General features: G+C 40.3%; 1 protein-coding gene across 2 annotated transcripts; it reads right to left on the reverse strand.

Annotated features, from left to right (window-relative positions):
- Positions 1 to 1,861: 1,861 nt before the first annotated feature.
- Positions 1,862 to 24,382, reverse strand: LOC147880015 (uncharacterized). 2 transcript variants are annotated; one of them, XM_087372007.1, is made up of 4 exons: positions 24,033 to 24,382; positions 23,741 to 23,900; positions 23,492 to 23,596; positions 1,862 to 2,158 (listed from the first exon to the last, which is right to left on the reverse strand). In XM_087372007.1, exons 1-3 carry the CDS (start codon positions 24,288 to 24,290, stop codon positions 23,520 to 23,522), a joined length of 495 nt encoding a protein of 164 aa, XP_087228133.1. In that variant the 5' UTR covers positions 24,291 to 24,382; the 3' UTR covers positions 1,862 to 2,158; positions 23,492 to 23,519. The 2 variants fall into 2 exon arrangements, with proteins under 2 accessions (XP_087228133.1, XP_087228132.1); XM_087372006.1 differs by lacking the exon at positions 1,862 to 2,158 and having other exon boundaries at positions 23,268 to 23,596.
- Between the last annotated feature and the right edge of the window lie 1,327 nt (positions 24,383 to 25,709).

A 25,709-nucleotide genomic window follows, 5' to 3' on the forward strand; every position in this document is an offset into this window, starting at 1 on the left:
TCTAGGTATCCTAACCCCCCCAATCACCAGTTCACAGATAAATGGGGGAAGTCAAAGATTGTTACGATACTTAGCAATAAAAGATCTTCCCTTAAGAGGCAGGCACTAGCGGAGCTTGCCAGACTTGAGGCAGGTCAACCTCCAAGGGGCCCACCCCACACCGCTCAGAAGCGTGAGTAGAAGAAGGCAATGAAGTCAGCGAGGGAGGAGCCCAGTCTGCAGCACGTGGAGGCACGGAGGATCCAGATGGAGGAGTATGGGAGCGCGCATTTTGGAGCAGGGGGTGTTGAATCATGGGAGGCCCAATTTGTAAGTATCGATCTCAAATTATATTGCTTATGTAGTTTATTAGGAGGTTGGTTGTTTCTTTGTACTAATTCCTCCACAAAGTGTATCGCGGTCATGCAGCTTGAGATCGTGGGCAGATACCCTACTCCAGTGGAGACAGCCTACCACCGCCACCATCGCAGAGGAGATACATGGAGGCACTTCTATGATGACGGGTTGATTACTGAGGAGCAGTATACCCGAGCGACTGGACAGGCCCCCCAGGTATTTGAAAGTAATTAAATAATGCCAAAATTATAAGTAAAGATTTGATTTTTCATACATTAATATATGTTGTCCCTTGTTTACAGGGCGCCCCTGCACAAGACGACGAGGAAGACGAGGAAGGAGGTGCAAAAGGGAGCGCAGAAGGCAGCGCAGAAGGGAGCGTGGAAGGCAGCGAGGATTAGTCGTAGAAGTAGTGCTACTATTCTTTTTTGTACTTAAAGCCATTGGCTTGGCTTCGTGCCTCTTGTATATAGACTCCTCTTATTTTTTGTACTTGAAGCCACATGACATGGCTTAGCTTCCTTATTTTTTGTACTTGGAGCCACATGACGTGGCTTAGCTTCGTGCTATATGTATATACAAGCACTTTTTGAGCTTTTAATTTTATTGCATTTTGGAGTTGTAATATTTTATTTGGAATTGTAATTAAAATGAGGTTGGCTGTAAGAATTGAATTACAGAATGTGGATATGGGATTCTTGTAACTATATAGCATACACAACATACACAGTATTCTGTAAAATTTTTATAAAAAAAAAGGCGCGTCTATGAGTGCGTTTACAAACACGTTTATATACGCGTCTCTCTATTCGATTTGCGTCTATACGTGCGTCTATCAAAGCGTTTATTTGCGCGTCTATTTACGCATGTATGAGCGCGTCTATACGCGCATAAGTCTAATATATAGACGCGCTAATAGACGCGGGTCTCTTGACGTGCAAATAGACGCGCAAATAGACGCGCCCGTAAGTTTTTTATTTAGTTCATGAAACGCGTCTGTGCGCGCGTCTATGGGTGCTTTGTCTTGTTGTGTATGTGTATGTGTATGTATATGTGTATATGTACATACATACATAAATGCATGCATAAATATATACATAGTTGAGGGATTCACCTCAAAAAATGTTAGTGTATTACATTTATTTAAAAGAAGAGGGCTTGTAATTCAACTTTAAGAACATATTTAACAACATTACACCATATGAGCGATTTTGTAATTAATGTTCTAAAAAAATTTTGTTAGTTTGTAAGAAAAGAGGGGTGTTTTTATTGGGGAAACTTTTAGCTCAGGGGTTTTTTAATACACCTTGAACACATGTGATACATATAGTTTCTTAGTAGTACAACCCCGAGCATAAATACTTACAAACATATGTGCATACATACATACGTACATATGTGCATGCATGCACACACAACACATACACACATGTGTGTGTGTTTTTCCCATTAAACAATCTAGCCGGCTTTCCTATTGGACCAATTTCCATCTCAAACAAATTGTTTAAGTAAATCCAATGCACCCTTATGTTATTGCCCTTTGCAAATCACAAGTGGGAGTACTCCATTACTAGTTACCTCCTACTAAGAGATGTTTCAAAGTGGGAGTCAACTTAAATAATCACACTCCTATAAGTAAACTATAAAAAATAAAGAAGATTCAATAGTAGTCTCCAACAAATAATTAATTCCTACTTTATAGTAGTTGGAAATAATCCACCATATAGTAATCCTCAAAGTTGCCAATGCGATATCTTCAATCTGTCAAGTCACGTCAAAGATTTGCCAATGCAAATCTGATGGAGATGTATGCCGCACTCACCTGGCCCCGTCACAACCCAATGAAAGTTAGAACATTTCATTCATGCTGTGGAAGCCAGACTTCAATGCCAACACATACTTGTTATCCATGTCAACCTATCCAGACTAGCCAAGAGATTAGCATTTATCAAATCTTGGCATTCTGACATTCCAAAGATAATTAAAGGTTGGCGTGTATTAAAAAGAAATGTTAATATCATGTTCAAGAAAAGAAGTTCAAAGTAGTACTTGCATAAAATTATTTGTTAGCATACTCCAAAAATAGTAAGGGGGCACTTAGGGAAAATTTCCACTGCCTCATAAAAGTGACAGATTTACTTTTTGCCAAAGAAAACCATAACGAGAATCAACAAACCTTTATGGGAAACATACATATCCATGGAATCTTTTGCAAACTTGTCCATCTTAAGAGACATAATATCCATGGCAACTTAAGAACCGTAGAAACTTATTTTATTTCAATCTACCCCATGGCACTTTAAGAAATATAAATATCCATGACAACTCGTCTTGCTTAAGAAATATCCATGGGAAGCATAAATATACATGGAACTTATCCCACTTAAGAAGTATTGGAAAGACTTTAAACACAATAAATTTAAAATTAGTATAGGGATAGCTTATTGGAAAGACTTTAAAAACAATAGATTTAAAATGTGTAGGGAAACTAGGGAGTGATTTTTTGAAGAGTTTTCTTCGAGCAAGTTTGCAAGTTTTTTTTCCTTTTCTAGACTCAACATAATTAGTGGTACACATGCAACCATCAATCTTATAGTCCATGTGTTGTAATGAAATGTCCATACAAAGTTAAAATGGTCATGCCTGAGTGTTGTTGCAATGTAATTTTCAAGCAAATTTGATGCTCTTCCATAACTTACCGTCAATTTATTTGGTGCATAACACAATAATTTTGAGAACTAGGAAGTTTTGATAGCTACAAGGTCCCTCTCTTGAGTGGTTGCATGCAATGTTCAAACAAAGTCTATACCCTACCATCAATTTCTTTGATCCATAAACACAATGAGGACTAGAAGGTTTTTAATAGATAGAATCCAAAAGCTACATCCACGTAGCATTTAGTATCAAAGATTAAAAAAATCCCAAATTTATGTAAATTTTCAATCCAAAGAATAATGAGGAAACCTCTATGACATCAAGCTAAGCTATTGTGGTTGTCACATACACTCTATTACTTGGTGAGCCTCTTCCCCTCCATTGGTTTGGGGTGTTGATGCCCAATTCTTATAGTATTAGACACTCTGGCATCCTCATGGTTAAGGTTGACATGCCTGAACCATGCCACCTTCAATATAACATTCAGTTTCCTTGCCTTTCTAGCAAGGGTTTATGGGTTTAGCAAGTGCACCTATGCTAGATTGTGGGGGCAGTGGTTTCTAATGGCTTTTGGGTTTAGCAAGTGTAACTATGCTAGATTTTGGGGACATTTGGTTAGTGATTGCCCTCACTCACTGGCAGAGACCCTACAAGGACGTCCAATATTATTATAACATTTTCTACCCTTGCTACTTCATTGAGTGGACAGTTTGTGCCATCCTCGACTGATGATTGTTGAGGTATGGCACACCATATTACTAGTAGGTCATGTTATATTGAGAAATGATCCTTATGCTTCCTTGAGTAATTGGGTTTGGTACAGTACAAGCCCAAGCATGGTTGCCTTGTGGTGATTTCTCTATTGGAACTTGACCAAGATGCATTTAGCCTAGCTCTTGTAGAATTTCATCCTTGTTCCATAAATGATCAATGCCCGTTAAGGATGCTTGATGATTGATGATGGATCCAATGACAACATTTGAAAAGACTTTTGCAATAATAATCTACTACAGTTTGATGTCAATCAAAATATTATCAAAGGAATGACATACGAATGAGGGCCAATAATCAAAGCTTGATCCAATATTAGAATCTTCAAGAAAGTATGTGCCCATGCTACCACCATAAGTAAATGTGGATGGTGCGTATGATGCACAATATCTTGTAAGGTAGACTCAAAAGCCTATTTATAAGAATAAGCATTAGCAAGACTGCTTCTTTGTAGAGTGCAAGAGTGGTGTGAGAGGTAGTATACTTTAAGGGAATGAATATTCAAGCATTAGCAAGACTACTTCTTTGTAGAGTGCAAGAGTGGTGTGAGAGGTAGCATACTCTGAGGGTATGAGCATTCAAGTGTCAAAAATGATTCTATTCTTGATGACCATGCATGGGAGACATTCCCTTAAGGGTAGTGCTCTTTGGGCACCTCATAGCCCCTTAAATTGCATGTGTTACCAATGTAATAAGTTATTTGACCTTAGCCTTCATGTGATATGGAGGGAACCACATTTATGCGATGTACATTCTCATACCCCCAATGTGTGGTAGGGGTGGGTTGCTTATATGAGCAGCATAATCAAAATAAAAATTGCAAATTTTGACCCTAACTATTTTGCATTCTTCTTTTAAAGCATGGTGAGATGGAGAGCTTGGAAGTCACACATTTGTAGTCATCAATGTTCATTGCTAGCTCTAGTATTTCTCATCACAATTCAATAATATCATGCTAAGCTTCATAAGCTACACTAGTCAAGAGGCCACACATTTTGCCTCCCGTTGCCAACCTATCGGCAACCTCTCCTTTGTAAGGCCTATTCAATTTACTATCGCACCTCCTCATCTTGGCCCTATAGCCTTGTCCATCGTCCAAACAACATTAAAACTATGGATCCATCCTTTAATATCTTCCTCACCTTTCTAGTCCCTGCAAGTGCATCTCTACGTTTTTTCCTTGCTGGTTCTTTAGTTAAATTGTAACCACTCTTTAGGTTGTCAACATGAATGATCCTTTGATGTTACTACATCGTTCATGGAATGTCTCTAATTTGGTGCCTTTTCTCCTGTTAGCTAGAAGTGATCGTAGCATAGCTTAATTGCAAACAGGGAAAAAATTAGGGGCGAATTTTATCCCAAAGGCTAATTTAGAAGCTTTCCCAAGTTGGTTGGGCTAATACTTAGATCTTTAAATTTGATAAATTAGCCTAAAAATAAAGGTGGGCTAATTTTTAGAGCCTCAAATTTGATAAATTCTCCCTAAAAGTGTTAGGAGGGCTGATATTTATTACTCTATATGGGGAAAGATTCACCCATTGACCTACACTGCCACAATCTTGTTCCCTCCTTATTTCTTACCCTGATTGCAAGAGAGCTGATGATTGTAATCTTGTTCGGAAGATTAAAGAGATGGGATTCAAGAAAGGACTCTCTCCATAGCTGTTCCTTTGGAGTGCCTTGTCAAGCCAGTTCATACCTCACAAGGTGAATAGCAAAATCAAATCATTAGTGGGAGCAAAGATGATGGGATAACGAGCCAGATCTAATCGTTTGTATGAGGTCAACATCGACAAAACAATGATTGTTTGTACAAGGCCAGCATTATATCATGGTTCAATTGTGAATGGAACGCAGCTCCAAAGCGCAACACACAACCAAAGGGGGTTTGCCTCAGCCAGTCATTCATCTTGTATTCAATTAAATTGTTGGAAAGTTGTGTGGAATAAAGCTCAGCATGTGTGCGGCACCACACATAATCAAAACCAGCCTCCACTACTTCTCTTTCCCTTGCATTTGTCATCCACCATTGAAACAAAGTCCCCTATTCCCTGGTCACTTCTCCTCCAAGTTATGTACGTCCTTTTTGGTTGAGCAGCATGGCAGTCTTTCACTTTGTAATATGCAGGAAATATGTCTTGTGAAGGAGCATCTTGGTAAAAATAAGGTGTTTCATTCCCTCTACAACATGTGTATGATGTCATTGGAGTAGCTAAATTTTTGAATTTCGGTTTTCACCTTGGTAGCAAAACACTATCAGACGATACAACAAATTATTTGTCGCCCAGCCTTTTGCCAGAAGAGGCTAAGAGTCTTCTAAGAAAGAGAATGTTTCCTTGAAGGAGCATCAACATATGTTTCTTTATTAACAATGACACACGCTTTAACAAAACGTAGCTCCATCCTCTTCTACATAATCACTACAATGGAACGAAAATTTTCTTGCAAAGAAAAATCTCCCTTGCAAGAAGGTTTTCCTGGATAATGCATTATTGTATGCTTGCGTCTAAAGTGACAAATTTATTTCAAGTGGCTATATTACACCTCAACTCCCTAAAACTGTGTACGACGCAATACAGACATAGTGTCCTCGACCTTCTATTAAGTTAAAGTGGCCTTAAGACTCATGAGGATTGTGTGTGGTGTCACACACAATCCAACGGGGTCTCATTTATCATTAGAAGTGAATTCTCATACTGCCTAGTCAATTATCCTCCAAGGCTATTCCCCTCCTTATCGGATCATCTACTGCCTTGGATGGCACAAGCATTCAACCCATGCCATTTCTTAATGGCCCAACCAATCATTCCTTGTAATACCTGAGCTTGCTAGGGATCAATGTGAATGGCATGCTCCTCTACATTTGCTCTGGAATTTTAAATTTTAGACATCCAATCCAGTGGTAATGGTGGCTTCTTCATACTAGATGCTTAATTGCGGATGCTATAATGCCTCTAGCTTCCAAATGGTAGGCCCACACAAGCAAGGAAATATGTGCAATGTTGCATGTAGTCAAAGGGAGTTGTTATGTGTATTTCTAAAAGCTTTAAATTTGTGTGCGACATGGACACAGTCTTTGTCTCGTGGCAGACTAACAAGTTGTGGTTCAATTATGTTCATAGCTTCGAAAACCTTGTACAACTATGTGCAGCATCACACATAGTTGTGGTCAAAGGTATACTTCTGAAGGTCCCAAACCTATGTGCAGAACTACACTTAACTGAAGCAGGTCATCGTTCAACCCGACTAGGTTAATCTTGTGGACTAGTTATCCCTGTCTTTAGGTTGGCTAGCTTGTGGATTGGATAAGCTATGCTAGACATTAGGGGAATTTTGGACTCAAACAACGCCTCATAAGGAGTGGATTAGCAAAATGGATTCAAAACTAAAAAGGCTTATAGAGAGTCCCATCACCCCCATATGTGGATATAAAAGTACATCTCCCTAGGCCATGGTGGTCCCCAAAATTGCACCTCCCTCTCTCACTTGGAAGACCCACCAGTCTCAAAACATTCTCTCTTTACAACCTCTAGGTGGTCCATATTCCCAAAAAGTATCTCGCGGGGGTACCTAAACACTTTTTAACACCCAAATTCAATTTCTTCTCATCATTTTGTCTCCAATTTGCTTCCATTGATCCTATTCTATCCTTTATCCTCGTAAATACTTGCTCCTTTGAATTCTCATCCAAAGCCCTATTTCTAAATTCCTCTCATGGCTCCATTGGAAGATCGCACCAACAAGCCACAAAAAAGCACCTTGCACATCGAAGTTGCACCAGAGTATGGCATGACTTCTCAATGCAATGGCCACAAGATTGTTGAAAAAGAAACACTAGATCAACTACGACAACAAGGAGCAAAGCATGTCAACTTGTGGAGAGTTGGTGGACTCTATTTTAACAGGTGCTCCACCTATGTTTGAAAATGTGACGAGTTTGATTCAATATGTATGAGATGGTCTTCAAGACTTACGAGGGTATTGTAAACGCATCGGCCATTCCTATGCTAAAGCACAATTTGCCAAGATTCACTTGTTGAAAATGGAAGGAGAGACAAAGATACTTGAAAAGAGCATGCATAACCTCCAAGAACAACTAACCCAAGAACAAAAAAAACTTGTTGATTCTGAAATTGCAAAAGAAAGGTCACAAGAGACAATCACAAGATTAATAGATGAGAAGCTCCCTTGTACATACCACACATAATTACCACCCATCTTTTGAGTAATCGCTTGCCACCACTCCCGAGATGTGAAGCACCTCTTCTCTACATGCAAACTCCTATCACTTTCTGTTGCTTGCCCCTCTTCCCTGGATCATCACCTTACTCGTGTTTTTCCTCCTCCAATTTGACTTGCTCACATAAGGAGGCCTTGTCTTATTTTCCCTCATCACATCCCAGATCTACAATTGATGATCTTCCATTACTTCACACATGTATGATAGCATGTATTTCATATCAAACTCACGACTTGGAGGTATAGGGAACTCTTATGGAGTTACCCTATGACATAATTCTCCCAACCCTGATGTGGCCATGTATCTATCTCAACGTCACCTACGTAAGATGCCTCATGCAATCTATAACTCTAGACCGTTTGGCATCCTTGTTGATCTATCATGGCTCATCAACATAAAATGGCATATCTATGGGAGAGGGTTGCTAGAAGGGTAGTAGATGGCATGGCGGTGGCTCCTGGACTAGGAGGGATACTAGATGGCAAGTACATGGCTCTTGTAGTAGCAGAAGGGTTGCCATATGGGGTGGTTGTGGCTCCTATAGCCCTTACACCCATGGGTCAGTGGTGACTCCACTAGTGGAATGTGTCTCAAAAACAAGCTCTCAACTATACCATATTGCCTTAGTCTCCACTGCAGCATTCTCTCCTATGATGACGACATTGTCCCCACCCAACAACGCCTCACTAATAGGCACCTTCCCCCTACTACAAGGTGGCCTTACGTATGGAATCTAAGGAGAGGGACAAGTGGATTTCTAGTGAGACCTCTCCAACATGGCCCACTAGAATGCCTCAAACTGCTACAAGCTCATACTAGAGACCAACTCGCCCATTTAGTCAAGACTTACATATGGTATTGAAAAGATGTATAAAAACAAATTTAAAAACCTGAATCAATATCAGAAATCACTTTCACAAAAAGCTTCAGTTGCAAATAAAATAGATTTGTAGAGTTTATAAGATAAATGAAAAGAGTAGAATAACGATTGCAAAAAAGTTTGGTGGACCTCCACATGTGAAAAGGATTTAAAGGATTGCCACAAAGTTGAGTTAATAATACCATTCACATGAGGCAGCTCATTTGCAAGTGATGCATAAAACAAGGCTGAATTAAAAGCATCATTTTGGTCCTAAAAGAATGCATTTTTTATCTTATAAGCACTATTGCTCTAAATCTCCTCCTCACACGTGAAGGGAAAGGGTTGAATGGCATAGTAGAATAAGGCATATGGGAAAGAATGGGATGGAAGGGAATAGATGGCATGTAGGGAGCAGGATGGATGGAAAAGGGTAGAGGAAGGTGGTAGATGGCATATAGAAAGGGGAAGCGAAAGCATACATGGAGGGGATAGATGATGGAAGGCAAAGAGGAGAGGGGAAAGAGGATAGAGCGAAAAAGGGGAATGCTAAATTACAAGGGTGGAGGAGATGGGAGATGGAATAGGGTAAGGGGAGATGGGGGAAGTCCACACATATAGGGAGGGGATAGATTTGAGGATGGAGGAGATTTGTATGGGAACGGGAAAGGGTAAGGGTTGAATTGCAAGGTTGAAGGAGATGGGAGATGCAATAGAGTATGGGGAAGGGGAAGGGCAAGAGTTGAATGGCATGGTAGATGGGAGGACGGAGAGAATGGGATGGAATGGTGCACGAAAGGGATGAGATAATGGTACGTAGGAAGTGGAATGACTAGATCATAAGGAGGGGATAGAGCATAGAAGGGAAAGAAGAGAGGGGAAGGAGTAGGGAAGGGAAAGAGGAGAGGAAAAATCAAAAGAGGGAAAAGGGATGGCATGTAGGAAAAGAGAAAGGGTATGGGAAAAGGCAAAGAGGAAAGGGGAAAGAGAATAGAGGAAAAAAGGGATGCAATGTAGGAAAGGGAAAGAGGAGGGGGGAAGAGGATAGAGGGAAAAAAGGAGGGGAATGGATGGCAAACGGGGTACAGGAAGGGGATAGGTGGCATGTAGGAAGAGTAAGGGAAAGCACATAGAGAGGCGATAGAGCAAGCAAGCAAGGCAAAGTAAAGAAAAGCAAGCACAGCAAGGCTTTCCCATTTCTTCTCTCATGTTCCCATTGTTTTTTTTTAATAGATTTAAGGGAGGGACAAGAAAAAGACATAGTTTTCATGTTTAGGGTCCTATGTTTCCATACTTTGTTAAATATAGATTTGAGGGAGAGACAAGAAAAAGACATAGTTTTCATGTTTAGGGTCCTATGTTTCTATATTTTGTTGCATATGGTTGCACAAAAGCAACCAAAAACAAAATCGAAAACTTAGAAAAATGAAATAGGATAAATGAATAACTTACCTCAAAGGAACTTTGATTGAGAGTCGAAATCCTGGCCCTTTTAGGTTGAACAAGAAGAAAACACCCGACTCCGAGGAACTTGAAATACTTCTTCAATCTTCTTGTAAAAAGGTTCCAACAAGGTGGAGAAGGAGAAGGGATTTGTAAATCGGGGGAGGAGAAGCAAATAGTTTGGGAGGAAGAAAGAAATCATATGAGAGGATGAGGCAAAAAGCACTTTGGGTTTTTCTTGGAGCACCCACTACATCGGTATAGAGATTGGTATTTTTGTCAAAAATATAATCACAGTGTTGGTACAAGCATCACTACTTTTGTATATTGATTCCTATACCAACAGTAACACAGCATTAGACAATTTTGATTCATTTTTTATCTTTGGCATGGTTATGAATGGGTGCAGATAGATAGGAGTGGAATCTCATCAAATGAAGGCCCAATGTATGAGAGCTCATAGTAACTATGAGGGAGATTTACTTATCCTCGCACACGTTGCAAGTAACAAATTTGACATGAGTGCCATCTTGTCTTGCAAACCATGCGAGATTACGAGGAGGTGTTTTAATATTCTTTTTAAATTCTTGATGTTAATGATGCTTGTTCATTAGTGAGTCAATGGTGTTCAAGTTCTTGATTGCATGCATATTGCATACACTAACATTATTTACATGAAACTATTATATAAGAGGAGGAGGGCAAGAGAGTACCAAATGGTTCCATACTTGCCAACTTGGCAATGCAATCAAATAGATGTAGACAAGCTTTCAAGGAGTGCTAGAGAGATACATACATCATGCTTGGGGCCTAAGGATGCCTTTCTTAATCAAGACAAGGATAGTCTCCTTGATATCTGAGAATGTATGACATGATGGATGCAAATTTTACACACACGATGTCACATGTATACATGATGTCTGAGTCTGAGAGCAGCATGTAAGAGTTGCAATCAACACCCGTGTAAGATGGTGCTCCAATGTCAAAACTACTAGCTTGCCTTTCAATCCTAAACTTGCAAGCAACATATGGCTGGGTAGACGCCCAATATCACAGGTTTATTCAATATTGAGGTTAGTGTATTTCTATCAATTGATGTTTGAATTTATTTTAACAATTATTAATATTCATGTTCTTAATATTTCTTGCTTAAACCATATACCATGCCTGCATCAAGGGATGAAGCAAAAAATATGATAAGTATTATGATGGATTATAACACTATCTATCCTTGTCTTGATAATTATTGAGCATGAAATTTTGTTTAGTTATCCAAAGTGAGACTTGCAAGACGAGGCATTCCCAATAAAGGTCTTGAGACACTTTTCCATCATTATAAGAACGCATCATATGTTTAGGTGCAATTCCATAACAGAGTTGATGAAATAACATGCTAACCCATCACTCCACTAATGATACTTTGAGGATTCCTCTAGATTATAATGGTTACAAGCACATAAATAATACGAGATTGAACTTTGCAAAGGAGCCATGTAGCTTTTGTCCTAGGCTCGTGATAGCATGAATACTTTTAGATTACGCTCAATGTCTTGGTTTACAGGCCAATGAATTTATCTTCGCATGTTTAATAAATGGATCTCTCAAAAAGTAGTCTCATCATTTAGCATCGATAAGGCTATGATGAACTCCATCAAATTTATTTGCTTACTTAAGAACTTTTCCTTAAGCATTATGACAACTCAAGTACATTTGCTTGTACACACTCACCATTGCAAGAATCATTCATAGTCATTGGATGTTTTTCCTACATGGATTTATGAAAAATTTAAAAAAATTTGTAAGACAAAAAGCATGACAAAGGAATGGCTTGTGCAAGAGTCATTGGTGTGTATCATTGAGTTTCTTGCATTCATGGATCCTAATATACCACTTACACAAAAGAGAGATTCAAAGAAAGATGGGCAAATTATTGAGGAAGAAAATCATCAAGTTTTGATCTTCAACCGCAATGACATGCACTAGTGGATTTAGAGATATGAAGAGCCAAAACAAAAAGAGCAAGTATAAAAAGAAGATTTAGAGCAAGGCATAAGATGCAACCATATCCACAAGATCTTGCTCTTCTCCTTAAGGACATGTCACGTGCTTCGCTACAAAAAGCTCTTCATCAAGTCAAAGATGATGAAGAGATAGTAATAGTGCAAAAGCAAGAGCAAGAGCAACAGTTTGCACAAGGGCGTGATCTATATGTAAGTTTCTTACTTATGATTTGCATAAGTTAATCATGGTTACCATCACTATAAAATGCATCCGCATTGTTTTAATGGCTTTCTATTGTGGTATAAAAAGTATTGTGCATTCTAGCCATATAAACGACATTCTTGTGTGGAACGCACAATTCTAAGAGAGCCATACTTGATGGTCGAGTCATGACTAACTTCATACTAGGCAACCAAGCAAGCACACCTAATACCAATCTCCTTTCCTCACAGTTAAATTATTATGAGAGCATATACGATATCTTAGAAGTTGTATTTAAACAATTTAGTATTTTGATTCTTGATGTAGTATGATTAAAAGCTATTTACAAGGTCCCAATGCTACAAACAGAAAAGATCATAGTGGTTTTTTTACTATAGACTCCATCAAACTCTGGATCAATAAAAGTGATACTTTAGTTCTTCTTAAACAATATGAGCAAATACATACTAATGAATTAAGCTAATGCCTTTGTTTTGAAATAGTTTATAATATGTTCATACTTACATCTAAATTAATATAATTAATGGCATTTCTATCTTGAACACAAGTGGTCTTTCCTCCAAATCGCTTTGATCCGAGATAATGGTATGAGATCCACGATGCTCCTCGAAGTAAACTAACTTTCAACTACCAATTAATCTAACTGATGTTGATGGATCTAGAAAAGAAGATGAAGATCACGATATGGAGTAAGGTGAAAATAATGGCATTACAAGAGAAGAAAATGAAAATCACAACATTAGAGAAGAAGGTCGAGACATGAATCACTTGATATTATCTAAGAGAATGAAGAGAATCAAGATTATCAAAGAGAATGGAGAGAATTAAGTCTTAGGTAGTATAGGCCCTAAGGATATAGGTGAGTTGGGGATAGAACTAGAGATAGACTTATTTGGATAATGGACTTGACTTAAGGCACAACTTTTGATGTAAATGCTACTAATTAATTCTTTTGCCACGAATAGGTCTTCCTTTCCTTGGCCCTTTCTCTTCTATACATACATTATGTCAATTCGTATATTAAGTTCATCATGAATATATGAGTATTTTGATCCTAAACTTGGTGTAAATGCTCTTAAATATCTTATCTTTCAAATGATAAAGATGAAAGGTCTAAATGATTTTAGGTCATTCCTATTGCAAACTACTTTCTATAAATTTATCAAGAATTTCATCGTTGATAAGTAAGTTGCTATAAACATCTATATATACGTTGATATTCCCACTCAAATGACACAGGTGCCTATACTGAGGCATGCACGAACAACTATATCGAAAAATTTTGTGCTAGCAAACTTTAGGAGTTGTCATGCAAAAAACATTCTGAGGCCTACAAACCGTCAAAAAATAAGCAGCAAAAATGGACCCCCATGGAGAGAGAGAGGGAGAGAGAGAGAGAGAGAAAGAGAGAGAGAGACCCACACACACACATAGCAATACAAGAATTTCTAAATCTCATGAAGTATTTTCCTTTGCAAGCTCCTAATATGAGCATGAAGAATGCACAACGTTTGAGTACCTTGACGATTACAATATCTACATATGCTCTTGCAATGGTAGACAATGTTGCGAACATGTTTCATTGCTCATCCTAAAAATTCTTGGATAGGAAAAATTTCTACTAGACTTTCCAAAGTTGCCTTTTAAAAATCTCATGTTACAATTCAACTCAAAAGAAGTCATTCACAAAAGTTATTTGTATACTAAATGAAATGACAATGGTTTTCATCTTTTTAGCTCTATACTCAGAATTCTTTCACCTTGTACGTAAGTTATGATTATATTGTACTCCCAATGCCAAACAAAAAATGTTTGTACATGTAACATAGGCATACTAGATCTTAATGGATTACTGATGTATAAAGGTGAGAAAGTGTCAAACAATGCAGACACTTATATATTTGAAAGAGAAGAGATTACCATTCACATTAATTGTAACCACCTCTGTCTCCACCATTTGAAAATTGACTATAACTACCTCTTTTGTCTCCATCATGTCTCGTGTTCTTGGAGTAGGTTACCCCCCTTTCCCTCCAATGAAACTTTTCCATGGCTTGTGCAATTCAAATGGCTAAGCTACAATAATTCATTATAAACCAAATGCCATCTTTGAATTAAACCTTCCAATAAAAACTCAAAGAATAATCCAAAAAGTGCAAGTATAAATGAACTCGCCATCTAAGAATTAAAGTTGGATTTCCTCTATACTTTTATAAGGCTTTTATGAACTCTTTTGTGAATTAGCATTAGCATTTTGCTTGCAACTAAATGAACACTTTAGCATTTTTAAATCACCTACTAAAATGCCACTTGATAGAGAAGTCTCTTGTTTCTCAATCGTCAACTTTATTTCTTTTGTTTTGCACATACACCATGGCTAAGATTTTTGTTTGTTCAAATATTGTGATTCTCTTAAACTTGAATTGCATTGAGCCACCATGCATCCATCTCCGATTATGCACTAACATGGGATATTTTCTTTCAATGCTAGCATCCAAAGCACAATTCATATACATGCTCTAATTTTTGTCCTAACTCGTTCAATAATATCCATGGCATCCATCTTTAATGTAGAAATAAGCATTCCATTGCATTCTACATAAACAAAAAGTGCACATATACTTCCAAGTCCACCAATTTTTCCAATAGTTTGTTGCTTATGTGGTACATCCTATAGTAAAATCACGACAAACTTAAGTAATTCACTTGTTCAGCTATTGTATTGGACTCGGATCTTGAAAATTGCTACAATATACATCTAGATCTTGTCTCTGCAAAATCACAATTGTTGCAACTTTGTGCCTTGATGAAACAAGTCCTTTACTCATCCATGTGCAAAGTCTCCTCATGATATGGCACTTGTGCTTACAAGGATGTGGCTATTCCACTATTTCTTTTGATGCCTAACTTCCGCACCATTTCTTCACATATTGGGGTGTCTCATTAGTAGATTCTAAAATCAATGGTCTCTAGTACGACCATCGCTGGAACCTAGGGAATTAAGGCTTGAGAACCTTATGTGTATTTAATGACTTCAATTCAAATGACTTCGAGGGTAAGAGGCAGCATTCCCATTGCAAGGTCTTCTCTAGAACAATAAACTAAAGGTGTGTATGAGTATTTTAGGGCCGATGTTGGAGCTGAAAAATTTGCACAATGAATTCGGTGCTCTTAGAAGCCCAAGAAAGTCTAATAAGGAAATTTAGGATAGCCAGCGAGGAGACAAAACTCAACTCAAACAAGGGAGCAAGGAGATCGAACGCTTAAGCGCGTAAGTGCTCCTTGCCCATTTTTTGAAAGAAAGGATATTCACCCCCAACTTGACTTGAAAGGAAGGAAAGATCCTTAGAAAAGGAAAGACAGCACAGCCTGAAAAGGCTTCAAGGCAGGTTAGCACATGTTGCAGGAAGGTGAACCCTCGCATTATGATCAAGGGAAAGGACAAAGAGAGGTAGCTACTACATTGTACCTAAGAATGTACAGTTTTGTAGGAGAAACTATAGATTGATGCCATCTGATTAGGATACTTCAAGAGAGGTTGATAATAACCCAAGGGTAGAGACAAGTGGACCGAATCAAATTAGGAGAGAACCATGTTCAGATGACAAAGTACATTAGGGGATCATAAGCCAGAAACTCTTCTTGGATGGGCAGAATCTGAACATGTACTTCACAAGTGAGGAGTCAACTGCAAGGGTAAAACTGAATTTTTCCACACTCGTTCTTCAAGGGTCAGCAGCCTTATGGCATGGTATAGTCTCAAAAACTTGGGATGGATTTAGGAAAGTTTTAAACAAAGGACGGGAGAGTCAGTGAGTGATTATAGAGATAGGTTCTGGACGAATTTGCTGAAAGTAAAGCATTCCACCCTGTAATACAGCATGAACAGTTTCAAAAATATTTAAGTGGGTTGTCAAAAGGTACTCCAAGGGAAATCACTTGCTTTGATGTCACAGACTTGGAGAGAATAATATCTTTGGCTAAATAGAATTAAAGAAAAGACAAATGAGGGAGATTTGGCACAAGAGATAGACGTGAGATAATAAACCAAATCCTAATTCAGGAGGTAAAAAACAGGATATCAAAGTCATTCAGCCTTGCCACACAAACGGGTTGACCAGGAGATGGTGCAGAAATATAGAAAAGAAGGTTTGTGCATCATGGGTGCATCTTGTTGAAAGATACGGAGAGAACAAAAAATAATTTGCTGGCTCCTGTCCGCCTGCAGGTGTTTGGACCTGCTGCTGTCCGTCTGCCTGTGCTCCAAACTGCTCCTATCAGTCTTCCAGTGGCTGCTGCTGTGCACTGCTTCAGCTCGTGTACTTGCAGTAGTACCTTTTGTACCTTCTGTAGCTGCTGCTATACCAGCCCCGGTACCTTCATGTTTTTGACCTAACAGTAGATCTAAGTGCTGCCCATGTGGCAGCCATATTGCTGCCCACATGGCAGCCTCATCCCCACTCTGTACAGATCTATGTACCCATATGCATGCTGAGGTGTCAACCCCCCGAGCTCCTCATTTGGGGGCTCAGGTGGGGCATTGACCATATTTCTCCAGCATCTCCTGTCACCAATGTTGTCAAAGAACTGCTCCATCAGCTCCTTTGCAGAAGCTCTCAGGAACTAGACAAGGATGTCTTCTTTATCTGGTCCTACATCCCCTGTCCTGACAAGAGAAATCACTAATCCGTGATTCGTAGACATTAAAACATTATTATATATTATACGCCAATGGTGTAACATGTATTTGTATTTATGATGGAGACCGACCGATTTGTTATGGTGGTGGATTATCTGAGTAGATAGGACTAGTTGAGCTGGAGCCACTGCTTTAGACGGCATCAAATTGGACATGTGATCCTTATTTTATTAATAAAGATATGCACACACGTGTCTAGGTCCTAGGGGCAATAGGAAGGGAAGGGTGCATTAAGGTGCATTGAATGGTAGATGCATGGGTCATAGGATAAGGATAGGTGTAAATGGGAAGATGGTACCTGAGTGATCTCAAGGGACATTAATGAAAGGGTATCACCCTTTCATTGTGACTCTCACGTAGCATTCTCTATTTCACCTCATTCATCCGCCATCTCTCACACACCTTGCATGTTGGTCGAAATAGAAACAAGTACTCTCACGAGGTCCCTCTTCCCCATTGGAGGGCCAATTGGCATTCAAATTATGCATGCATTGCACACATTTGCATTCTTGAGAAGGCTGGTTCTTCACATTTGGTATCAAAGCAGCGACGATCCACTACCGGGACGCAAAGAGAAGGAGAAGGAGCAGGAGCGAGCACAAGGGAGGACGCAAGCGAGCAGGACAACAGCCAACGCAACGTGCACGGAAGAGAGCCGTACGAGAAGGTGGCGCACAAAGGAGACTAAACGGAAGGCATAGCGAGAGAGTGCCACAGAAAGGCATGTGCGCGAAGAGACAGACGGAAGGCAACGCGTGTGAAACACTCGCACGAAGAAGCACACGGAACCCTGAAGAGCTCCGCACGAAACAGGCCCTTGGCCGGAACCCGTGCAAAGGCCGGGGTCTGTTGAATACGGGAAAGCAGGGCTGCCTACGCGAAGGCCAGGGTTTACTGAATGTAGGAAAACAGGGTTGGCGGACATCTAAATTTCGGAAAAGGCTGGAATTTGGAACCCCTACGGTAAGGGCTTTCTCTGATGTTTTTGGTCTTTGGATGGGGAACGGCGGGTGCCTCCCCCCCCCCGCCCCAACCGTGCGAATAGACCCTTAAACCGTGGGGAAAAGAGACCTCCCGTTCTCCCCAACGGAAAGTCGGATCGGAACAAGATTTTAAGGGGGTGATCCACCTACCAAGCACCCCCTATAACGGTATCTAGAGCTCCAATCCACTCAAAATAAGTAGCCCAAACGGAGCGCACCAGTTTACAGCAGAAATACAAGAAGAAAAGCCTAAAAGAGAAGGAAGAAGAGGTCATTTGAAGTGGTTTTTTGACACAATCAAAGCGGGAGTCAGATAAGTACCACCAACTCTACAACACTTGAATTTTTCTATAAAATAAACCCCTTTTCTGAGATTACAGCAAGTCATTTTCTCTCTTGTATTACTAAAAGGAAAGAATGGAAGGAGAAGAGATATTTAATAATGAGCTTGTCCTTTTTCCTCCACTACCAGAAGGAGATAGAGAGAGGATAATGTAGATGAGAGGTACACACATATTGAGTATGATGACCCACGTATAGAATTACCTTCATCTCTCCTTCAAGAATCTCTTGATAGGGAGTTTTCCTTTAGAAACGAAGGGAAAAATGAGTCCATCCAAGAGCAAGGCGTTGAGTTTACTCTTTTAACTCAAAAATCCCATACACATGGATTATAATCTAAGTGCAAGAGGGAGAAAGGAGTCCCCCGTTGATAAACTGGTTTCTCAGCTTAGCCATATGATTGAACAGTCTATTATGACAAAATTAAGGACTAAGAGTGCTGAATTTTGGGGATGACAATTTAAGTACCCTCTCAAAGAGAGCTAAATTCCAACCCCAAGAGATAATAGAATTCCCAAAGTATGATGGAGCAAGAGAGGCGGATAAAATCCTCAATTGGATTCGCCATTTTGAGCTATATTTTGCCCATCAAGATAAGACCGATTACGAGAAACTTGCTCTTGCCGCACTGCATCTACAGAAGGATGCTTTGATGTGGTGGTCCTTATCACAAACGGGAAAAGAGCCTATTGTTCAATGGTACAAATTTGTAGAGCAGCTTAAGGCCACTTTCATGCCTAAGAGGCATGAAGAAGAATTGACCTTCCACTGGGAAAGGTTCAAGCAATTCGATAACGAGAGTCACGCTGAATTTACAGCTAGGTTCTAGAAACTCTCTTTAGGGTTACCTGAGAAGAGCGAGGATGATAGAAAGAAGAAGTATTTGGCAACCCTAACCCCGAAAGTGAGATATGAGGTTGAGATGTTCAACCCAACCACCTTGAAAGACCTCACTAAATTGACTTAGATTGCTGAGAGAAAATTGAATCCTCAGAAACCTTTCAACAAAGGAAAGGAGAAAGCTATTGTGCAAAATGTTAACAGCCAATCACATCCTGGATGGATACCATTTCCTTCCATGACTCACGATGAGAAGAAAAGGCTAATTAAGGAGGGTAAATGTTTCGGATGTAAGAAACATAAGCCACGGCATCCATGGCATAAATGTCCTACTCTATTAGCCAAAATTGCCAAAAACAATTCTGTAAAAGGGGAAGGCAAAGCATCCAAGCAGGAGAGTGAGGTTTCTACCTCCTCATCCCAAGACTCTATGGTGAACATAGAACCAAGAGTAAATACTATCCATTCAACCAACATTGGTGCATGGATGTGTGAATTGAATAGAGAGTAGGCATATTCATTGTAGAGTATGGAGAGAGAATAAATATTTTTCTCCTCCGTGTAGAGCGTCTGATAGGATGAATAGGGCTGAAATAGAAGAGTTGGAAAAAGAGATTGAAGGTCTATAGTTTCTGTAGACTAAGTAGTTCTCCATCGCAAAATCAACTATGGCCAAGGTCTACCTAGTTCAATAACACATTTGGGTGAGAGAACATCTTTTGAATACTGACCAGTTTGTTGAGAATATGTTTCAGCTTATTGAGCAGGTTATATACCTATTGAGCAAGTTATTGAGCAGGTTACTATAAAGATATTTCAGCAGCTTCGTATTCAGAAGAGGATTATGAGCATGAAGAGATATTGAAGAGGCACTGCAGTGGTACTTCTGCATTTTGAATATTCAGCATCCAAAGGAACCAGAACTTGAAGATGGGATTTAAGTTTTGATTCAAAAGATATAGTGTACTACCAAGAGAAGACTATTTGCAGATTATGAAGAGGAGATGCAAATGCAGAAGTAAAAGAGAAGCGTACGCAAGAGAAAGAGACGAGAGAGGATCCAGAAGAGGACTTCTGCCCATTCAAGTAGGAGGGAGTGTCATGACGAGAAATCACTAATCCGTGATTAGTAGACATTAAAACATTATTATATATTATACGCCAATGGTGTAACATGTATTTGTATTTATGATGGACACCGACCGATTTGTTATGGCGGTGGATCATCCGAGTAGATAGGACAAGTTGAGCCGGAGCTACTGCTTCAGACGGCATCAAATTTCGACATGTAGTACTTATTTTATTAATAAAGATATGCACACATGTGTATAGGTCCTAGGGCCAACAAGAAGGGAAGGGTGCATTAAGGTGCATTGAATGGTAGATGCATGGGTCATAGGATAAGGGTAGGTGTAAATGGGAAGATGGAACTTGAGTGATCAAGGGACATTAATGAAAGGGTATCACCCTTTCATTGTGACTCTCACATAGCATTCTCTATTTCACCTTGCATTCATCCACCATCTCTCACACACCTTGCATGTAGGTCGAAATAGAAACAAGTACTCTCACGAGGGCGCTCTTTCCCATTGGAGGGCCAATTGGCATTCAAATTCTACATGCATTGCACACATTTGCATTCTTGAGAAGGCTGGTTCTTCACATCCCGCACCTCCAATATCTCCAAAACTTCATTCACGAACAGCAAGATCCAATCTGGAACACTAGTGCAACTTCTACTCCAAGTGATGAATACTCTGGTGTCTTCAATATACCCAAGGCACCAACAGATCCATCCAGTAGTTCCCGTCACAAGATAAGTCCCAACCAAACCCTAAAAAGTACCAAGGATCCTGGGTCTATTTCAACCCAACATACAACTGCTGCCATCCGCATCCTAGTCCTAAGATCCTAGTGGCTGGTCCGCGTAGATCCGAACACCTAGGGGCAACTTTGGAGTGAGTCTATCACCCATTCTCTCCCGGATCCTTCGTCTCCACCATTAAGGCTTTGACAAGACAATCGGGCCCTTCCAACAATTAGGGATGTTTGGAGAAGCCTCCTGATCACCTCAATCGATCAACAGCTTGAACTTGCCAAAGTCTTTATCGCTAATCTCAAGGACAATCTTTGTATTTTGCTAGGATGGCAGACATTCAACAACATGTTGACGACATCTCTCCACAAACCTTCCCAGAAGAAACTCTGCCTTACCCTCTCATAGATGAGGGAGAGTTAGCCCACAATTTCCTAGGGAAGGTAAAGATCCTCACGTCAACTCAGAGCAGTTGGTCACAAGGTGGACCATAACCAATTAACCATGCTCTTTGTTAGTAATCTTCGGAGGAGCTACCGAGGGTTGGTGAAGACTCTCATTGTTGGAGAATGATCATGTTCGAGGAGATGGGACCATTGTTGCTTGAGGAAGCTCAGATGAAGCTGTACAACACTAAGGACACTAACAATGGAAGCGAGAGAAGGCTCTGGCTGCCATCGTAAATGGAAGCCACAGAAAAAGGACGCCAAGAATAACGACGGGGATGCTCTAGAAGAGAAACAACAAGAAGAGAACCAAAAGCAGTGCTTCTATTGTAACTCGTGTGGACACGTTGATAATGATTGCAGAAAGAAGAAGGCAGAGTGAGTGAAGATGGAGGACCAGTCTGAGCCGGCAGCAGCCAAGGTGCTAAGAGAACACCATGTCCCACTGAGATAGAGTTTGCAGACCCACGAGTGACAAGGTTCATGAGAGAGATCGAGGAGTGGAGAACAGAGTAGACTTTGTGGTGCAGGATGGAAGGTGCTTCTCAGCCATGTGATCGGAGGACCAGTCCAGTACCGCTGGCAGAGATGAAGTGATTCACTCAGAGATGGAACTTGAAGTTACCAATGGGAACATGTGCTTAGATTACACAGAGACAGGGATTAAAGAAGGTACTTCTTGCAGACCTTCCTTACAGACCCTTACAGACAGAAGGGCATCTCTATTGGGGAGGCTTTTGATAGATGGCAGGGCAGATCGGTGGGGCCAGAGTAGGGTCAGCAGTCTACCAACTGCTAGCACCCAAGATAAGGCCCTGGTGGGCAGTCTACAGACTACTTGGAGCCCCAAATCAGGCCCTGGTAGGGCAAGGGGCGGACTGACTATTAGGAGCTATGTGCCATTGTCCCTCAATAACTGGAGCCACAGAAGCCAGCCTTAAGAAACAAGGCAATAGCAGGAGGAGAGGGCAGAATTTACAGCAGCAGATCAGCCCAGGCTCGCACCTGACAAAGAAGCTCTATGGCACACGGTGTTTGCATACAAGAGGTGCTTACTTTGTACACAGTTTGACCTACTTGGCAATATATATTACTTGGTATTTTGGCTGTCCTTATTGCCAAACATCTCCCGTCAGAGTTGCAAGCTTTACTTGTGCAGTAGTCATCATGAAGTGTACCTGAGTGTTTCCGCTGCCGCATTTAGGCTGTTAGAAGAAAGAACCGATTATTCTAACACGAATAAGCCTAATTTTAAGGAAATATGACATCAAAACAACATTTGAGCAACAAGAGATTGATCTCTGCCTTGGTGCCATAAAGTTACCTTTAACGAAAATTGTGGGTTGTGCTACAAAGACCAAAGTTGCTGCTTAGTAGAGCTTGGAATCAAAAAGGCTAAACTCTCCAATTCCCTAAAGCCTTGCGCAAAGCTTTACCCTTTCCTAATACTAAGAACGAAGCTGCTCATTCAGAATATAAGTAACTGGAAAGGGGACTCTTATTCTCGGCCTACAATATCTTTCATCCTTCTCATAGAATGCTTACATTGCATCAAAGCAACTCTCAGGAATAAATCCCTTGATTTTTGTAAAAGTATAATACTTTGTACAGGGCACCACAGAACGAGCAAAATTTATTTCAAAACAGAGACGTCATGCAAGCCCTTATAAGGAATAGATTTTTATTCAAAAAGAGCATTTGCAACTGGTCCTGTTATTGGAGCGTCTGATTTTGAACTTAGCAAAGGTACTTGAAAAACCTTTAGCAAATCTACTAAAGGTTTTTCTGAAATGTGAGATGTAAGTTGAGCGCAATACTAAGAAAGAAAAAACGCACACCTGAAGATTGTCGTCTTGGAAAGTGAGCCTAGTTTTCATGTGCACATGACTCTTTACGAACGGCATTTACAAGCAGCTTCACAACACCAGCATGTCCTTGAGCCTCTGTTCGCCAAGCAGACTTCAATGATTTTTAGATAAATGTGGAAACGGAAAGCCCTAATCTTTGAGCAGGAACAACAAAAATTATAGCATCGATGTCCCGGGCGACAGCATGAACAGTAAAAGTCAGAGAAAGAAAGATCCAACCTGCTTTGTGTAATGGAGTACAACCGTCCGAATCTTTAGCACCAACGTTGGCGCCCGCTCCTATGAGGGCTGTCGCAACTTCTAAGTGGCCTGCGTATGCTGCTCGGTGAAGACTCGTAGCCCTTCCTGCTCTGGTACACTTGTCTACTTGGGCTCCACTCTGCTCACCGAATGGAAGTCAGATCGTTCAAAGAAAACACTACATTTTATTCTCCTTATGGGCTGGGAGCGTCTGCGGATCGGGGAAAACACCATTCAAAGCGGCCCATAACTTTCCGGAAGGCGATGCAACCTGAAGGAGGAGAAGGCAAGCATCCAAATGGCCGTTGCGAGCTGCGAAGTGCAAAGGCGAATAACCGAGAGGGTCATCTCCATCAACGGGAACTCCTCGGCGAATGAGGTGGTGCATTCTGGGCAAATCGTTTGATTGAGCTGCGGCGGCGAGACTCTTATGGAAGTCAAGCTCTTGCAGAGATTGTCGGGCTCCGCAGCTACTGTGGTTTGGCGAGTGACAACATTCGCCATGACCGTGAATACGTCCGCTCATCATAAACTAAGCTCGCTTTGCAGCTGCATGCGAATAGATCTATTCTTCTGCAAATCGACTATCGACTATTTATAGTGAACTCGACTTTGTGATTTGTTACTGCCGTAGGTTTAGGACTTCGTTGTTGAGTTGTTCAAGGACAAGAGAAAACTAATTTTGGGGTTTTTATTTCTGTCGAGTAACATTGCTCAGGACCTTGCCACCTACACTGCTCCACTCTGAACGTCATCTGCTTTGCCACTCGTCGCAATTTTATTGGGTCAATCGTTTGGTGTGTGTTTGAAGACAATCAACAACTGGCCATGCATAGTCTGCTTGGCAATTGGAGTTGTCTCGGATATCTAATATCGGATTGCAGCTCATCATGCAAAAACAGCCGGAGTGAACGGACTCGTTTCAAACCTCGTCCTCAACCGAGTTTTTCGTGTTGTTTGTTTCACAAAACTGAGCGTGGTGAAGCAGATGTGATGCATGACAATGCTCGCTTTGGGATACCAAGTAACTTTCATCACTTACTAAAGATTGATACGCGTTTTCGAGTGCTATGCCGAATTGCAACCAATCATGGAAAAAGAGCCGGGGTGAAAAGACTCGTTTCAAATCTTGCGTCGATCGAGTTTTCCCGTGTCGTTCGTTTGAGTAGCATGCTTTTTTCACAAAACTGAGCGTGGTGGAGCTTCGCTCTTCCTTTTTTGTTCACCCCACCAAAGTTAGTCACAAAAGATGGCAGTTTACTCAAACATTCACTTATCAAGAAGCCTACCAAAAAGACATTGAAGAGTTGCTTTCATGCAGTAGCCGAGGAAGCATACATCGAAGTTGAACATTTGTGTGCTATTTTCTTATTTTGTTTTGGTCTTGTGGTTGGTATAGAACTAAGCATTAACAAAGCATATATTGCCCAATATGCAAAGAGTTACAGAGCAAAGGTTGCATGCTACAGATGCATTACAAGATACATTTGGACATTGTGTCGAAGAGGACAACGAATTGTCACGAAATAGTTACTTTTTTAAGTGGCAAGAATGAGAATGTTCTTCTCTTGGATGTCATTGTTTTTTTTTGGGTGTGTTATTTGTGAAGTTATTATTTTATGTTTTTGGACTACGTTTATTCAATAAAGGAACTTGGTTGAAAGCTTTGTTCAGCATACTCGATATAGTTTTGTATTGCTCCCTTTTTTTTTCGTTGCAACTTGTCTTACAAAGGGCGTAGAATGCGAGTGTGACCCATGGGTGGGCGCAAGAGGCCGAACATGCAATGTCGATTCTTCTTTGTGCATGTTTTCCTATGTTTATGTTTTTGTATGTCTTTTAGCAATTCTAGTAGCTTGAAACTATTTGTTGTAATGTATTTGTCCAGAAATGCCTCAATCTCCTTGTCGTTGTTTTGTCCCAAAATCAGGGCGTGTTTGATCCACAG

The sequence above is a fragment of the Dipteris shenzhenensis genome, chromosome 33 (assembly GCF_047967505.1).
Source record: "Dipteris shenzhenensis isolate YYH24624 ecotype China chromosome 33, Dip_SZ_1.0, whole genome shotgun sequence".
Classification (NCBI taxonomy): Eukaryota; Viridiplantae; Streptophyta; class Polypodiopsida; order Gleicheniales; family Dipteridaceae; genus Dipteris; species Dipteris shenzhenensis.

Excerpts from the sequence above, each read along its gene's own strand:
- LOC147880015 (XM_087372007.1), bottom strand. The coding sequence starts at position 24,290 with ATGATGAGCGGACGTATTCACGGTCATGGCGAATGTTGTCACTCGCCA. Across the intron at positions 23,901-24,032 it reads CTTGCCTTCTCCTCCTTCAG|AGTGGAGCCCAAGTAGACAA; the intron begins GTTGCATCGCCT and ends TTCGGTGAGCAG. Across the intron at positions 23,597-23,740 it reads TACTCCATTACACAAAGCAG|AGGCTCAAGGACATGCTGGT; the intron begins GTTGGATCTTTC and ends CTTGGCGAACAG.